The sequence below is a fragment of the Talpa occidentalis genome, unplaced genomic scaffold (assembly GCF_014898055.3).
Source record: "Talpa occidentalis isolate TD23 unplaced genomic scaffold, MPIMG_talOcc4v2.1 talOcc4.5, whole genome shotgun sequence".
Taxonomy (NCBI): domain Eukaryota; kingdom Metazoa; phylum Chordata; class Mammalia; order Eulipotyphla; family Talpidae; genus Talpa; species Talpa occidentalis.
Genome location: NW_023604861.1, coordinates 101,578,342 through 101,596,749, shown reverse-complemented (window position 1 = coordinate 101,596,749; position 18,408 = coordinate 101,578,342). Strand labels below are relative to the sequence as shown.

Sequence of the window (18,408 nt, the reverse complement as noted above, 5' to 3'; positions counted from 1 at the left end):
TTACAAAAGCATCGTGCAGTGACAGATTTGAAATGAAAAAAATAAACAAACAAACAACAAAACAAAAACCAAAACCCACTGGTCCATTACCACCACTCATTTGAAAACACCATGTGGTGCTTTTACTTTAAAAGGGGTGTCTTAACCTGGCAGTCTGAGGTGTATTTACGTGTTTATATATACGTGCATGTGTATGAGAAGTTTTACCAGCCTCTAGGATTCCCAAAGGATTAGAAACTGCTCTCATGAATTTCTGACCATGATGGATGGCGTGTCTAACACCTGCCTATTAACAGCTTAATTCCATTCTCAGACATGATACATGATGTATTGTGTGACAGAGCGGGGTAATAAACACCTCCATAAACACTGACAGGCATGTCGTTCAGGATGCTGCTGATGAATCGCCAAACATCGAACTACCATGTAGCATAACCTGCCCCCACAGTGGACTCAGCAGAGACACTGTCAGCTCTCTGCTCTTTAAAACTGGTCTCTCTTTCCTCCCAACTCAGTCTTCCTGGAACAGAGCTGCTTTTGTTGGACCACTGCTGCTGTAACAGTCTCTGGCCAAAGACTCTGGATTCTAGGTCACTGGGCAGCCTGGAACTTGAACCATATTTCATCAATTCTAAGAGGCACTTTCCCTCCCACATTTTGGCATAGCTAAATCTGGGTGTGTCCTTCAGTTAATGAAAAGAGATCCTTATTTCACTGATTGATTGGCAGCATTCTTTCTATCTTAGTGGGAAATAAAATAACGGTGGGTCTTATATTGATAGCTTCTTGGTTTTGATGATTGACAACACTCACTCTTTTTCTTACTTTTTCTCCCAATATTTGTATCTATTTGAAGAATGACCTTTGAGGAACTGGACTCTGTCTACTTGTGGATGGTCTTCCAGTTTCCCTTGAGTTTTCTGATACATGGAGAACATGAATCAGAGGCTGGAGGGGGCCAGACAGGCTGGACTTTGTGATGGGAAAGCCTAGTAGAGCTCCCCACCATGAAACTGGTTCCATCATGGCTGCTAAGACCCTCAGACACATCGAGAAAGTATACCTTGTCACTGGCAACATGGAGGGTATTTCTGGGGCAGTGTACTCTTGGGATCCCCGAGTCCTGGAGGCTATGAAGGAGGAAAGGGAGCCAAATCACCCCATGCCTCCATTGAGAATGGAAAGCCTTCAAACCATGCTTTGAGTCCAGAGGTTGTTTCTTACCCAGCTCTAAAGTGCTAAACCTCAGTGTACTTGGGTGTTTACTCCATGTTCTCTGGCCTCACTGAAAGAATGAGGACAATGATAGGAACATCCTGAGAGATAAATCAGTGAACATGTATCTGAGCTCAATAAGGGTGATCTGCTGTTTTTGTTATTATTACTTTCATTATTATCACAACTTATTATTACAACTCATGGAAGGTCTGTTTCACCAACCTTTGCCTTTATTCATCTGGCAGGGACAGGCCTACCTTTAGTACTGAAGGGTGGATGGCCTCAGATGGTGGGTCTTCCAAAGCCAGCTCCTGCCTCCTTTCCACCTGGACATCTGCGTAACTGAGGGGGAAATCAAGAGACCACAGTTGGAGGTGGGAGATGCCAGGATGACAACATGAAAGATGATTGTCTGTGTTACACCCACTCCCAGGATCATCATCCCAAAAGAGATCAGTCTGGCTACTCGTTCAAGGAAAGGGTCTGATGGTATCTAAATTCCACTGATGTGATTTCCAGTGTTACATTCAGAATATACTCCCTTCTAGGATTTTTTATTCCCTTTTTCTTTACTTTTCTTTCATCCTCCCGATCTCCAAACCTAACTGTCTTTAAAAACATATTTTCATTTACAGGAAAAGGATTAAGTCTTCAAATATTAGAAGACTTTTCTAAAATCTATTCAGGTGCTATGGAGAAGTGACACAAAACTTTTTCAGTAGCTACAACCTTCAGAAAATTTTGTCTCTAACAAAACTAAAACTAGGTAGACCCAGACCAATGACTAGTCTGTGGATCCACTTTTTAAATGATGTGGATAAGTCAGTGCAATGTGGTGATGGCCAAAGTGACCCAGCCATGACCTCTGCGTCATGTGTGGAGATGTAGGCTGGGAAGGGTGACTGAATCCTGGGCCCAGTATGCTTGTTAGCCTATCTGCTAACTCTGTTCACTCCCTACTTTCTCTGAGAATTTCTTTCTAAGATTTGGGATGCGGGGGATAAAGAAGAAATGCAGGTAATGGGTAGAGTCTAGAGAACAAGATATTGATGATGTCCAGTCTTCCCAAGGGGCATAGAGACCCTCTGGCAAAGGCTCAGGCTATGTGGCAGTGGATGGGACTGGCCATGGAATCAGAAACCACTGGTGGCTAAGTGCCTAAGGGTGGGCTGTGAAGCCAAGATCAAGTCCCTGAGCATGGGCACACAGTGTGATGATGAGGGCCCTGCCTGAGGAAAACTTGCATATCTCATTTTTCCTCTCTCCCCTCTTATCAAAGAAGAGTGACTTGAAGCTTGTGTGTGTGTGTGTACTATACATATACTACACATATGTACATATATATTGCAGACACTGTGCATTTATATGTATGTCTACATGTATCCATCATCTATCTGTAATATACATATCAAATTCAGCATGTATGTGTAGTACTGAAACTAAAACAAAATGGATGCAATGATTACAGACCCTAAGAACACAAAAGAGAAATGAAACATGCCTAAACTTTTCTCACAGGCTTGTTTTTACAGACACAGCAGGGCTTGTAGACTTACTGACAACCTTAAGCTGAGCTCTAAGGCTGGCTGGAGTTGGGAGACACAATGCAGAAAAGCGGGGGCTACCCAAAGGGAAGAGGCCCACCAACAGAGATTCTACACCCCGGTTATCTGAAGAAATGTCTCCATGTATTTCTTGATGTATGAGCTACCCTGTCACTGGCCAATAAACTTTAGACAAATCCACATTTCTTTGCCCTTTGCCCACTCCTTAGCCAGTAACACTTAACACTTTTGTTCTCAACTCTGATCTCCCCAAACTAATATAGCCTCATTCTCTTTTTCATTGGGAAGACAAATCTGAATTTACCTCCTACCTCCTTCCCAACTGATTTGCAGTAAAGTTTGCTTTCTTTTTTTAAAACCTGATTCATGGTATCAGTTTCTGTGTACTATGGGTAGTGAGCTCATTGCTCAGTAATAATATCTATATGTATGTCAATCTGTCATCTATTTGAGATATATGTATATAAAATGCAGCATGCATACATAGTATCTATATGTAAAACACAGCATGCATGTATCTATTGTCTTAAAATATATATTTTACATGTATGCATGTGTGTATATATATACACACACACACGTGTGTGTGTCTACAATGCAGTCCTAGTCTTTTTTCTTTGCTTTCTTCAAGTACCTTTCTCTAGATCACTTTAAAACTTTTTGTATTCTTAACATTTCTGTAGTCGGGGGTGGGGGTGGGGGGGTAAGACTGACATTGCTCCTTCACCTTCGGGAACTGTGACCTTGCATAAGCGGCATCTCTGAAATGCTGGCTGTGCTGCCTCGCCTGCTCAGCCTGGGCTGAGGGCCCTCCAAGGCCACCGGGACCACCAGGAATCTCTCCCACTGGCAGCCTGGCTCTTTCCCTCCCCCACCTCCCCTCATACTGCCTTCGCTGCCAGCAGGGGTTTTTAAGGCATTAAAAATAAAGGGGAATATGTGTTTGAGATATTTAGAGGCAAAATTTTAATTTTCTCTTCAAAACACGACAAGAGAAGGCTGGGAGGTGGATGGAGATGAGGGAAAAATATGTAAGTAGGTCAGTGAAGCAGCAACTTACTAAGTAATATCCTGGCAGCCAGAAAGAGTTCATGGGGCTTTTAAAGGGGCCTGATTGAACACCCGAAGGAAGTCTCAGCCCTTGGAGAACAGAGCTGGGTGTGTACCTGGAAGGGAGCTGAGTGCTGGGGATTGTTCTGTTAAGTGCAGAAGACAGTTCAGGGCCAGCTGGAGAATCAGCTCCTCAGAAACTGGGACTAGCTGAGGTGACTGGGTCTGGCTCAGCTGTCAGGGGCCTCACCCACCTTCCCAGCCCCCAACCCTGTGGCACCTGACGACGGAGTGTGTGCACACGATGAACTCAGGCTTGGAGTTCCACTGGTGGTAGGTGATGTAGTAGTGGGTCTGCAGCCAAATCCACTGCTGGCCTTTGGTCAGAAATCGGTAGCAACACGACTTCCCTTTGCCAAACTGCATTACTGTGAGTAGAAAATGAAGTCTGCATATAATGAACCTTACTACAAAAATGATCTTTTTCTCAAAAGTTACTATTAAAAATACAAGCATTCCAAAAGACAATGCCAAATATTGCTTATTTCCTCAATCAGGCTGTATTTTAACTGACTATCAAGGTAACAGTAAAGGATAATGAATTCTTAGTGGAATGACAATCCACATGCTTTCTCCACATCTCAAAAGCTAAGGGAGCCTCAAATAAGGGCAGATGCACACAGATTCTCAAACTGGAGTTTAATTAAAATGAGACCAGGGTTTTGCTGGTGTTCATCCTCCTGCTGCAGGAAGAGCTGCCTTTGGAGCTGCAGGAGCCGAGCACAGGAGAGAGAATTTAGATACCGGGAGAAGTGAGCTGAAAATAGACCTGACAGCCGCAACCTCTGGATGGATTCTGTAGCTGTCAGTCAGTAGTTCATCCTTAAGTGTACAGAGTTCTAAAATAGTCTGCCACGGGCACTTTCCCTCCTGGGCTGACACTTCCTGGAGCACTTACAGTTGAGTCTGTAGTGCATTTCTCTGGGAGTGTCCAGAACAGACGGATGCTGTTGGCTTATTAACTTGGAAGGGCAGGAAGTTGGACCGTAGGTTCAAGGAAGAAGAACAATTTGGGCTTTATTGCCTCAGCACCTGGAAGTTAGCACTTCTTTATGCAAAAAGTTAGGAGAAACCATAACTAGTTGATGAAAACTAGCGAAGGTGTGGGTGAGTTGGAGGATGTGAGATCTGAACAGGAGGGAAGCTTAGTCAAGCAAGGGTGTAGACTTGACAGAGTGAGAGTGTCCTGCCTGAACCACAGGGCAGGTGCTTCAGATGATGAAGGAAATTCTACACCAGGATGGCCTTTCTCTGTTAGAAGAATCAGAAGGGCAGATGTCACCTGCTTCTCAAATTTTCATGTGCCAAAGAATCTCTTGAGGATCTTGTCAAGGAGGATGTTGTGATTCAGTGGGCCTGATGGGGGAGCCTGAGAGTCTACATGTCCAGCAAAATGGGGGTTGAGGGGACATTACTGGGGGCCCAGGGTCCTGAGGGTGGTGGGGGGCCTTCCCAAAAGACCAGATGTCCTTGGGATTCAGCATCTGGCTCCCCTGAGATTGTCTGAACCAAACACAGAACATACTTCTCATAATCCCCAAACTGCTGCTCAAGGGCCACACTTTGAGGAGCAAGGAGTTAAAGTATTAAAGAACAGCCTTAAATTCTCACAGTGAATCCTAGTGAAACTCAGGCCTGTTCTTCCATCAACAGGAACAGCAGAGAAGAGACAATTATAATGGATACTACACACAGGCATTTATCCAAATATAAAGAGTCAGTGGTCAGGTCATGTATCAGGGTCCATAGTTCAATATTACTACACATGTTCCTGTTCAAAGCTAGGACTTGACACGAAAAAAGGCTTTAGATCATTAGCGCTTCACTCCTCTTGCCAAATAAGAACCCAGTTATGCTTAGCCCCTCCCCCATGAGTTATCCCTCTCATACCTTTGCCAGCGTTTTGCTTCTCCTGTGGCAGAGAACCTTCCCTGACCCTGCTCCCTCAGCTGTGCACAGCCCTTCAATGCACTGAAATCTCCCCTCCTATTTCTGGCTTTTCCACCAGACTTTGCCCCTGCAGGGCAACTAGGAGGTTCCAATTATCTTTCTGTCCTGGTCCTCCCTTAGTATCTGGCCTGTGGTTTGTGACTGATATATGTCTGCTATATACAGCATAATTATGTGAATTCATTTTTTGGTCTGTGAAATGTACTGCATAACTTGAAAATAGTGACCAGCATTGCCTTCATTTATTAAGATGAACTAACTGGCATATCTGAGGAATCGGAAGAGGTGCTGGTACCGGGGCAGAAGGAGCAAAGCCAATTTCAGGTGCAAACAGCACCAAGGTAGTTCAGACAAGAACTCCCTGATGATCTCAAAGAAAGCAAAGTACTCCACCTCAAAAAGACACCAAGAATGTGACATCAGGGCCCGAGTCCCGCTGGAGGGACTCTCTGTGGAGAGAGCTGGGGTGTCCTCAGCATCAGGACTGGGGTGTGGTACTCACAGTGCTGGTGGCACCGGGCCAGGAGCTCCAGATCATCGATGTGGTAGTAGTCATAGCCTGAGGTCCCCAAAACTTCAAAAGGCAGGTAGCCTATGATTGGAGGGGCTCTGCCAAGGATAACGGGGAAACTCATCAGATAGAAAACATACTGCCCCACTCACCTGGAATGACCATGCCCATGCAGAAGGTGGGGGGCACAGTTTTCACATTTAGTGATCAGTGTGGGGCCTCATTTCTCAAGAACAGGGCAGGTTGTGTACCCTTTTTATTTTTTGCATTCAGATACTCAATTCCCTTGACATAACCTGGCCTAAATAATAATCAACTTCAGCACTACTGATTAATCAAAACAGCTATAGATTGGGTCAGCCAGTGCTAAAGTGTAATAAAAAATTAAAGGGTGAGGAGGGGAGATTTCTAGTTCTTAAATTGTGAAAACTGTTATTAAAAAAAGATTGGGCCAAAGGGATAAAAAAGATGTTGAAAGAAAGAAGACATTTATCTCCTATCAGCTGCTGCCTTACTGGGGGTTGAGGGGACCTTACTGGGAGTACAGGGTCCTGAGAAGGGGTGGGAGTGTCCCTGAAAGACCAGATGTTCTTGGGGTTCAGCATCTGGCTCCCCTGAGATGGTCTGAACCAAACACAGAACATACTCACAGAAAGGGTAATGCACGAGACCACTGCACCCTTCTGGGACCCATTCTCCTACAGCCAGAGAGCCCTTCTCCATGAAGGGACCAGGCCTGACTTCTGTCCCGGGGAAGAGCAGGGCACACGCAAACAAACACTTGAAAAGAACCCAGCCCCAATGTTTTTCTTGTCACAAACCTGTGATCCAGAAATAAAAATTTCCATTCCAAGCTATGCCTTGAAGTGAATTCCTCTAAAGGTTCGTCAACTATGCACATTTCCTGTATGAGAAGGGGGGAAAAAATGTTGCATAGGATGCCAGATGCTCACCCTAGGTTTGTTCAAGAGTACATGGTGGGTGACAGAAGTTAAAGTCACTTACAGCAAATCTCCAAGTTGTGTTGGACTGAACCTCATCATCTGTAGCTAATTTTGGTATTAGCTGATACTAAATTTATTTTCCAGGCTAGGGAAAAGTACCTAGGAGCCAAAATGTCATACCACTCCCTTCCCATTATCTAGAAGTGTGATAAACATGTGGAAAATGGCTTTTTATCTGAAATTGAATGACTAATTTAACTCAATATTCATGCCATAGTTGTTGAAGCGATCACAGATGGGAAAATACAGACAAACCCTCCGTTTTGACACTCAGCTCTCACCTCTGCCTGCCCTGAGTGGTATTAATGTTGGCGTGAAAGTAGGAAAATTTACAGAGTTATGAAAGAGCATCCCTGCAGGCTGAACAGCAATCGATGCTGCCTTCAAACTAAATAGCTTGTAGGAAGCCAGAGTGAGAGGAAAGAGCATGTGTGGCTGTCACAGGTACAGAAGCCAGCCATTTAAAAATTTCAGAGTGACAACTTCATTGTCATTTTATTCTTTCTCATAATGACAAAAATTAAATATAACTAAATGTGATTCAACTGTAATAGTTCTGTGTGATCAATTTTCCTCTAGATACTTGCCTTTAGGAATTGTGGTGTTGCCAGACGAACGGTGGCGATGAAGCAAACCTCTTTTCCTAGTGGCACCCGGCAAGGCCTTGAAAGGGTGCTGTCAAAGCCATTACAGGAGGGGCTAGGCACTGTTGGGGAGGAGACATAGGTTAGCCTGTCTGGTTCAGTAGCCATAATGATGCTCAGAGTGCTGCATATTCATGTATATTAACTTACTTCATTCTTACAATGACCTGGTGAAGTGCTATTAATCCCTCTGCACAGATGGGGAAACCAAAGGACATTCTGGTAAAGTAACTTGTATAAGGCCAAACAGAGCTGGATTCCAGCCTATGCTTGTAACCAGTATACCCCTCTTCCTCCCAGTCCATTAATCCTACAGTCACTTAAAATGTTGTGCTGGGGTAACTGTAAAATTAGCTTCATTCTGTGGGAAGGACCTGCAGTCAGCATTTTAAGGGTGAGTTCCATAGTCACATGGTATTTCTGGCACAGCTGTGGGGCAATGTTGTGGGGTCTTGGCATCTGTTGATACCCTCCTCCCATCCCTGTCCCTGGTGTGGGCACACCTGGGATTCAAGGGCTGCTGCCCTGAGACTCCCTCAGGAGGCAGGGGCTTTGCTAGGATTCAGGGTAATTCCCACGGGTACATGGTATTGACAACAAAATGTGCTAGTTCTGCGGTGTTGCACAGGTAACAAAATCTGTTTACAGGCCTCTTACTCTGTCAAGTCTGGGAAGCCATCATTTCCTCATTCAGATGAGAGAAACTGAGGTCCAGAAAGATTACATTATATATATGAGACATATATGGAACATATATAAATCAGCTTATATAAATTAAATTTTATATATATATGTACAGGTATAAACCAAAATCACTTAGAGTACAAAGAACAAAACAGGGATCTACATGGGTCTCTGACTCCAAGTCTAGGCTTCGGACAGGGCAGGGGGACTGTGCTAGGAGCACACCCCACTCTCCAGATGCTGATGCTGACAGTAGGTTCCCAAACCCCTGGGGGAGGTATCCTTTGGCACCACAGCAAGGTGGCTGTGGAGAACCGCGACATCTCTGGGGCCAGAGAAAAATTTTGCTATTTTAGGTGGAGCTTGGTGGGTGGGAAAAATATATTAAATACGAGAAAAGTTAAATATGAGAAAAGCCAATTTACCACATAATTGGAATTGTCAAACTTGGCTATACACCAGATTCCCTGGAAACTTTTTCGTGGTTACCCAGGTCCCATCTCTACCACGTTAGCTATTTCAGGAATTCTGGGATGAAATCAGCCACTGACACTTTTACTTTTTTTTTTTTTTTTTTAAGATTTATTTATTTGTTTGTTTGTTTGTTTTTTTTGTTTATACAAGCACTGGGTACAGTCAGAAGCGCGGGAGGGCGAGAGAATTCACCAGAGCCAGAGTGGAGAGCAGAACAGGCAGAAGGACCGATGTACACTGCTGAGGGGAGCAGCGGGCGGCAGGAGAGGTCTGCGCGCCATGTGGGACCCTCCTCCGGTGGCCGGAGAGCAGCCGGGGATCGAACCGGCGCTGCAGAGGCCGCGGGCAGTTTCGCAACCCAGCGCTCAACCGCTGCGCCACCGGGGAGGCCCCACTGACACTTTTAAAGGTGTCCCATATTCACTAACACACAGGCAGGGTCAGGCCCACCACCCCAAGATAATCTACACTGCTTCTTTCTTTTTAAAACATAGTTGATTCTATTTTATACATTTCTGAACTTGTAGATTTAAATATAGTTAGGTTTTCCAATTTGAGCACATTAAGGCATCAGAAACTAAACATTTTAAAATAATATATGCAAGACTGTCTTTGGATTTTAGCTTTCAGAGAATTTTTTATTTTATATGTTTAAAAATTTCTATAATTCTATAATGTGTTCTGCCCACTAATGGGAATAAACTCATTTAACCAAACATGTTCTCTGAATGCATTCACATAGATACCAATAAATGTTTCCCAAAATGAACATAAAGTGAATAAAATAAAAAATAGTAGTCCCCAGAGAGTTTACATCTGTCTTTAATTGGCTTAGGTCATTGCAGATTAATTTGCAGGGTGAACTTATTAAGGGAACTTATCAAGGGAAAGGAAAAACAATTCCACACTAGGGAAGGGTCTGCAGATGTGAACATCTGTGTAATTAAAAAAAAAAGACATTTAAAAATTTCCCAGATGTGAAATATCCTCTCTGTTTGCACGTAAGAGACATCATCAGCCAGACAGTGACCTAATAAAATTCTCCCTAATCTTTTAGAATATGAAGACCTTCTTAGCAAACTTCCAAGGACTTCCTAGGAATTTTAAGAGAAAATATCTGCAATCTATCTCTTAATCATGCACCCTGTTTGAATGACACTTTTAGCTACTAAATATTCACATGCTCTGTCAGTAAGTGCCCTTCTTGGTGATTTACTATAAGGAAGACAAGAGGACAGGAGCAGGAAACACCAGCCCCCTAACAACCTCTATAAGTGGCAAAAACTTGGACAATGGAAATTAAGTGGGTATCCTGAAGAGCTTATTATTGGTTTGGTTGTCTCCCAATGTTGTTTTATCAGTCCTTTTGTAACCTCTAGGGTTTTACAGATGAAAATACACCCACGAAGAAGTTTCATTATCTCCTGTAGCTGTACTCTTGATAAGCCAGTATTTTGTAGAGCAGCTCAGGATCAAGAAAACTCTATTTCTAGGGTCTTCCTGGTGGCACAGAGGTTGAAGTCTCAGCACTATCAAGCTATCACCAGCCACTGCAGCATGAGTTCAATCCCTGGCCAGGGAGCTGACCCACATGGTGCAGCAGACCTCTCCTATCACGCCTGCTGCTCCCCTTGGCAGTGTATTTTAGTAGATCTGCCTGTTCTGGTCCCCACTCTGTGTCTGGTAAATCCTCTCACTCCCTGTACCTCTGAACTGTACCCCAGTTCTTGTATGCATAAATAAATAAAAATAAATCTAAAAAAAAAAAAAACCAACTCTATTTCTAAACAAGCTACTCCCACCCCCAGACCTTAAACAGCTGAAGGTTTGATAAAGAGGGCAGTAGATCAAGGAGGAAAGTTGCAATTGAGGTGAAGGGGAAAACCAAAAGGAAGAAGCTACTTTAAACATTTTGCCAATTGCACTTGAAATTACCTTTCCTCTCAGTGTGAGACTTCCCGCATATTCTAGAGCATCAACCCACGAGCAAACTGCTCCCTGGGCCTTTGTAGTAATATTTAGCACTTAGAATAACTTCTCTGGCACTTCTTATCCCAAGGTAGTTTAAAAACATTAATTAAGGATTTAATTAGTTCTTTCAATTTAAGTAACAGAAAAAATAGATCTAGTTACAACTGGCATCCTCAGCTTCTCAGAAGAATTAACCACTTGGGGCGGGCTTGGCCCTGTTTTATCAGATCTCTGACCAGTTTTATACCTCTCCTTTCCTCTGCCACTCAAAGCCTCCACGCACCCAGCGCTCACGAAATAGATAAAAGTGATTATTTCTTGCTATATTTCTCCCCCTAGAGTCATCTTACTCAAAATTAATCTCACTCTTGCCAGACACTAAAAAAAGAGTGTCCCCCACCGCTGGAACTCGGTCTAGTTAAGTCTCTGGAGCAGGTCTCTTGCACACAGCAGGTGCCCAGCAGTTGCTCACTGAAGGCATCTCTCATGAGATCACCATCCACCTCACATCCAAAGCACAGCTTAAGATCAAGTCTGGAAGAGACTTTTTGACCTTGCCAGCAACCAACGCACAGTCCTTGAGATCCCAAGACTGGCTTCCCCTCCACAGCCCAGCTGGGCTACTGCTGGTGGCTCCCCAAGGAAGGGTGCCCAGCAAGCTCCTGCACAAGCTCTGTTTCGACGCAGCACAAAGAGGAAAACCTTGAAAGTGCCCATCGTGGGTCTCAAGCTTGGAGAGATACAGGATGGAGTCCTGTTTTCTGGTCTTCCAGTTAAAAAGGTCATGGGGTTTACCCAATGCTTTCTTTGCTCCTGAACCTTTCATCACAATCTCTCATTTCAGAGGCTTTGAGAATTTTGTCTTGGGCTGGCATTTCTGGGATTCCAAAAACAAGGGAACTGCAAGGTTCTCTGGAGAATAAGGATATGTCACTTGGCACCCAAGGCTGTCCTCTGAGTGTGTCTGATGACAAAGATGAGCTCGCAGATCCACAGTGATAAGGGGGGCGGATGGCTATAGGGTTGGGGAGATCTCATTGGTAAGAGAACTTGCTTCCCAATGGGGTAGGAAAAATGTGAGGAAGAAGCAGAGATGTTGACAGTGTAGAAAGAAACAGAGAAAGACATGCCAACTCTCCTACTCTATCAGTTCAGTAATTGGGTCTAAACAATTAAGTATTCTGTTCAGAGATGGCCTGCTTGTGATAAATTTGTTTTAACAGTTGTAGGAATATACACCAGTAGTCCAGGAGGTGAGTGACAAACAGCTTTCTCAGCATTTTCCCCCCCAGACTTTGATTTATTAAAACAGAGCCACCTGTTTTCCAAAAATAAACAAACAAATAAACAAACCCTGGCTCTCAGCATTTCTTGAAACAAAAGAAAGACAAAACTCATAGGAGTCCCAGAAGATGAGAAACAATGAATGGGGTGGTTTGCAAAAGGGAGAATAAAGTTCCTAAATCCTATTTGTGATCAACAGCCAAAATGTTTGGGTGAACGTGTTGAAATGTTGAGGGAAAAATAATTTGCTGCACATTCATGAGAAATCACCTCCCACTAATTAAGCACTATTTTCAGATTCTTCTTTTTTCTCTTTGCAGTATGCTTTACCCAATTATGTTCTGAAAAGCCAGGTTGCTGGGTTCTTGAGACAGTGGTGGCAACACAATCCCACCCAATTATTGCCCCAAGGCACCACCTCGCTTGCTGGGGTCAGGCTTAGCTCTCCTTTCTGCCAATTCTCTTTGGCATGTGGGGGACTAATGTTGGAAAGAAGCTAAGATTCACATAAAAAAGCTGGGGAGTTTCAATTTGCCTAACTGAAAAAAAATGACTGTAAGGGGAAAATATATGTCTTAGGCCTCCTCTTTCCCCTGACATTTATTAAGTACTTTGGGGGGCCAGAGGTCACAGTGGTTGATAAAATATCCACCAGCTGGTTGGAGTGACGGGGCCTAATAATTTGTAAGCTCAGGGAAGTGAACTTCCTATAGGCAGCAACCGCTGTCTTCTAACTGCTTATCGTGTACATATTTTTATCACCATTACCAGACAACCTGTACAAAAGCATCCGGCTCCCCAGCTGAAACAAGCAGCAAGATGTGGTTGATACACGTATGACTGTTCATTTTAATATGGACTCGAGATGCCCAAGTAGGACGATGCCCTTGGGTAACACTTTGTTCTTTATCGTCATCTTAATTCCTCTGCAATCTAATCTGGCAATGGTGACCATGCTGGGGAAGGACAGGATGTGTCCTTGTTGGGGTGGAGGGACACTCTGCTTCTTATGCTTGGGGGCTTGGGACAGATGACCCGACATTCCTTCCATGAAGCTGTCTTTCCTGTGCTAAATTCACGTCTCCATTCCCAGTAAGGCCTGGCAGGCATGCAATTTATTCCCTTAACTGAGATGTTTCAATTAATTCAGTTTAGGGAAAAAAAAAACAAAACAAAACAAAAACCCCCAAAGCCATAAAATGAAACAACCTACAGAAATCCCACGGAACATACGGAATCAAGTGTTGTAAGATGAAAAACCTCCACTTCTGCCAGTGTTTTAAATCTGGTTGTGTGGTGAGAGGCGAGTAGGTAAAATGAGGGCAGGGAAACTTTTATACTCCGGTGTGTGGTTTCTGGAAGCCCAGAGTGGAATGTTTGCTGAGGGTGACCTATTTGGAGCCACACCAGCGACTTTTGAAATACTGCTTTCTGGATCTCAGTCAGGCGCACATTTAAATCCAAGTCTGGGGGAGGAGCCAGGGCCTAAAAGAGAGACTGCCTTCTTCCTGACATGAAGTTTTCCTTCAGGAACTGGAACCTGCTTATTAGAACTCCTTAACGCCAAGACTGTTCATTATGCCTTTGAGAACCATTCTTCCCAATGAGGTTGTTTTTGAGGGGGCTAGAGGAGGGCTATAGGCCCTGGGCATGCGGGATTGGGGAAAGGCACCATGGCTATTAATTGGATGAGTAAATTTGTTTGAAGCTTATTTTTAAAAAACCTATCTGTTGGCCATTTGCATTTCCTCTTTGGAGAAGTTTCTTTTTAGCTCTTCTGCCCATTTTTTGACTGGGTTGTTTACTTTGTTTTTGTTGAATCTTATAGCTCTTTGTAGATTTTTGTGATCAGTCCTTTATCATTAGTGTTGTGTGCAAAAATTTTCTCCCAATCCATGGGGTGTATCTTTGTTTTGGTTGCTGTCTCTTTGCTGTATAGAAGCTCTTTAATTTCGTTCAAGATCACTTGTAATCAGGGAAATGCAAATCAAAACTACAATGAGATACCATCTTACACCAGTGAGAATGGCATGTATTAAAAAACCTAGCAACAACAAATGTTGGCGAGGATGTGGAGTGCAAACTGGTCCAACCACTATGGAAAGCTGTGTGGAGATTGAAGATGGAGCTTCCATGTGATCCAGCAATTCCACTCCTAGGTATTTACCCAAAGGACACAGAAACATTAATTCAAAAGGGCACCTGCACCCCTATGTTTATAGTAGCACTATTTACAATAGGTAAGCTATGGAAACAACCCAAATGCCCCTAAATAGATGACTGGATCAAGAAGATGTACATATACACCATGGAATATTACTCAGCATTCAAAAAAGATAATCTCATGCAATTTGCAGCAACACGGATGGAGCTGGAAGGGATCATGCTCAGCGAAATAAGCCAGAAAGAAAAAGAAAAATACCGGATAGTCTCACTCATAGCAGGAATTTGGAAAATATAAATAAGGGACCAGGAAAAAGACTAATTATAATAAAGTAAAAATCACAATCAACAAGCAACTATAAACCAGAGACATACTATGGGGGGTGGGGGGAGGATGGAGTAGGCTCAAAAAAGGGGGGGTGGTGGCAATTATATGGGGACTATAACCAAGATGAAGATGCATACATTGTGCAAAAATGAAAAATGATGTAAAAATATGTAAAATAAAAAAATTAAAAAAAAAAACCTATCTGTTCTGGGGCAAACATAAACCCAAATAAAGGTAATTTTGTTTCAACTCTATTCTAGAAACTAAACCTAGAAAGACCACTCTTGCTCTCACTTCTGGTTCCCTGCATGCTCCCAGCCCAGTGGGAAGGATCAAAGAGTGGATCTTTTCAGGGGAGACAAGGAGGCATGTGTACCCTATATCTGTACTCAGCTCTGATTCCTTCAGTGAGTTTTACAGACTGGGTTGGAAATTGTCCTCAAGTGAAACAATCTGAAGAAAGCTGCTTTCTTCTTCCATTTCTGGACATGTATTTCTTCACATTTATTTATTTTTTAAAAAACTTATTCATGTATTTCTTTTTTTTTTTTTAAGATTTATTTATTTATGCATACAAGAGCTGGGATCCAGGCCAGAGATGCGGGGGAGTGAGAGGACTCACCAGAGACAGAGTGGGGAACAGAACAGGCACACAGACCGAAGACACTGCTGAGGGGAGCAGAGGGCAAGACAGGAGAGGTCTGCTGCGCCATGTGGGTATCTCCCTGGCTGGCTAGGGATCGAACTGGCACTGCAGAGGCTGCAGATAGCTTCACAGTGCTGTGCTTAACCCGCTGTGCCACCAGAGAGGCCCATTTCTTCACATTTACTAAAAATCTAGGTTAAATATGCGAAGTCCTGTCTTCCCTCCCCTCCCCCTAGAACATCTGTGGCAGATGAAGTTCTAAGGAGTGACTCTGGGCACACATATTAAAGCAGGGGAAATTCCATTTTGCTCTAGCATTTGGGCAATGGTTGCTGTGCTTACACAGCCACAGCGAGTGGGGGAGGTGAAGGGGCAAGGTGGCAGAATGAGCTAATGAATCTGGAAATGTCCAACTCAAGTTTAATCTCCTTACCAGGGGTAAAGGCGCATCTACTGAAATATACTGCTGAAGGGAGCAGTGGGGAAGATGGGAGAGGTCTGCTGTGCCATCTGGGTCAGCCTCTTGGCTGGGGATTGAACTCATGCTGCACTGGTTGGCAATAGCTTGATAGTGCTGAGACTTTAACCCCTGTGCCACCAGGGAGGCCCCAAGGCCTGAGGGTTCTTATACAAGTGATTATTTATTTATTGCTTTTTAAAGACTTTTTTTTTATTTTATGCATACAAGAGCTGGAGTACAGTCCAGAGGTATGGGGAGTGAGAGGATTCATTAGAGACAGAGTGGGGAACAGAACAGGCAGATTAACTGAAGTACAGTGCTGAGGGGAGCAGTGGGTGAGACAGGAGAGGTCTGCTGCGCCATGTGGGTTGCTCCCTGGCCATCCAGGGTTCGAACTCACACTGCAGAGGCTGGGGACGGCTTCGCAGGCTGTGTCTTAACCCCTTGCGCCACCAGGGAGGCCCTTATACAAGTGATTTTTTTAGTAGAAGCCAAGAGCTTCCATCAGCCTTGGGTAAAACTGGTCTATCAGGTGAGTTCTACGCTGGGAAGAAAGTGTATTAGGAAGCTTCTGGCTTAAGGGGGGTGCCCTCTGAGTAAGGGGCCTTGGTAAGGACATGGGTAAGGTCATTGGCCTCCAAGCACCCAAGGAACCTAGGAGGGAAGGGAACTCAGTGAGCATGGGGAATACGAAATGGGGAATTGTTTATGGTGGCCAAAGATGAACCTCCCTGACCACCTGTCATTGCCAAAGAGGCCTTCCATGTAGACAATTCACAAGGCAACTGAAGTTACATACCCCAGCTTACCCACCATCTAGTGACCTGGATTTAATCTTCACTTTGGATTTAAGGCCAAAGAAATTATGGGAGCCCCCCAGGAAGCCATCACTGTATCCCTGGAGTGTGCTGTGGGGTCAAAGAGAGCTCTATTATCAGCTCCCATGGAAAAGTACAGTTTCCCATGATTCATGCTTTTGGTCTGAGTTTTGGCCTGTCACATGTGTGGTCCAGGGTCAAGGTCTCTGAGCTTCAGTCCAGGTCAGTGCACTTTTGTTGAACACTTATTTATGTGCTAGGACTGTGTGGGTCCAGGAAAGGGTATGATGATCCACAGATGAGAAAAGGTCACTGTCCTTTCCATTCTGTTCTGTATGAAAAGGAGAGTTCATGTCTTCTGGACAGGTATCAAGTAGGAACGCACAAGGCAATGATCCATAAGCCAAACAGCCCTGCAGAAATGGCAGAACTTTTCATGGTAACATAATAGGGCTTCCCATAATGCTCTTGGAAATATGAGCAAGTATTCCAATAAAATAATGCTGACATTCATATTCATTTTCCTTCTGCACTTTACAGATTGGTTTTTAACCTCTGCCACATCTGGGGACTGCGGAAGTTGTACTAGGTGACTTGTGGATTAGATGCTTTGACATTTGGGGCCTTGCTGACCCTGGGTGACTGTTCCTCCTATGGTTAGCCAATTCCTGGCGATACTAAACTTACCTTCCTGTGATACCCTTCATGTGCAAACCAATCAATTCAGAGCTATGACACTTCTGTGACTTCCTTTATTGGGCTCTCACACTGAGTCCCATTACCCCCCGCCCCAATCAGGTCAGGCACCAGACCACTGGGGGCAGCCCCCCATACTTCAGACCACCCCCCTGAAATTATTCCAGCTAGTCAGTCCTAAGACCACCTACCCTGCCTTGCCTATCCTCTCTCATAGAAACCACAACAGAGGCTCTTGTTCACATTTTCTCCTGCTCCCTCTGCCTTCTCACCAACCCTGGTGCTCCCGGGTGGCCCTGCAAGATGAGCTGTGCCTATTTCTATTATGAACCTCTTCCTTCATGACAGTCATTCCCACATCTGTGTATCTCACCATATTTGATTTAAAACAAATCTTGGTTTTATGGGTGCAGGACATTTGATGTGCACAGCTACAGACATCACATACCAACAGACAGGCAGGGACAGGCCTGTGCTTTGCATCTAGATGTTCAACTTCAACATAGATTTGGGGAGGCAGCAAAGCATGGGGTTAAGAGAGTGAGTTCAGGGTAGAAGGCCTGAGTGTGAAGACCTGGCTAGGTCTCCCAATCCCTACCCAGGCACCTTTAACTTAATTCTTTGACACAGCAGTTTCCTCCTCGGTCAAGGTGGGCTAATACCAACATACCACCTCATCAGGTGGTTGTAGGATTGAATTGGATAATCCATGCAAAGACTGAGCCCAAGGCCTGGTACTCAGGAAACACTCCTAAGCTGAGCTTTATTTTATTATCCCATCATTCATTGTTTATTGAGAAGCAGTACACACTATCAAATTTGAAGTATTTATGTTAAAGCATATCTTATAGACCAAATATGACTGCATTTTAGTTATTTCAT

At 44.0% G+C, this 18,408-nt stretch overlaps 1 protein-coding gene across 3 annotated transcripts in view; it reads right to left on the bottom strand.

The window, feature by feature from the left end:
• The window catches only part of NPAS2 (neuronal PAS domain protein 2), a 152,124-nt gene that overhangs the window by 22,158 nt on the left and 111,558 nt on the right, over positions 1–18,408 (bottom strand). For all 3 annotated transcript variants that reach the window (XM_054701909.1, XM_037527976.1, XM_037527973.2), the window contains 5 exons: positions 7,946–8,064; positions 7,176–7,258; positions 6,346–6,452; positions 4,114–4,261; positions 1,476–1,560 (listed from right to left, as the gene is read on the bottom strand). In XM_054701909.1, the coding sequence (XP_054557884.1) occupies positions 1,476–1,560; positions 4,114–4,261; positions 6,346–6,452; positions 7,176–7,258; positions 7,946–8,064 (542 nt within the window). The remainder of the gene's footprint in view (positions 1–1,475; positions 1,561–4,113; positions 4,262–6,345; positions 6,453–7,175; positions 7,259–7,945; positions 8,065–18,408) is intronic.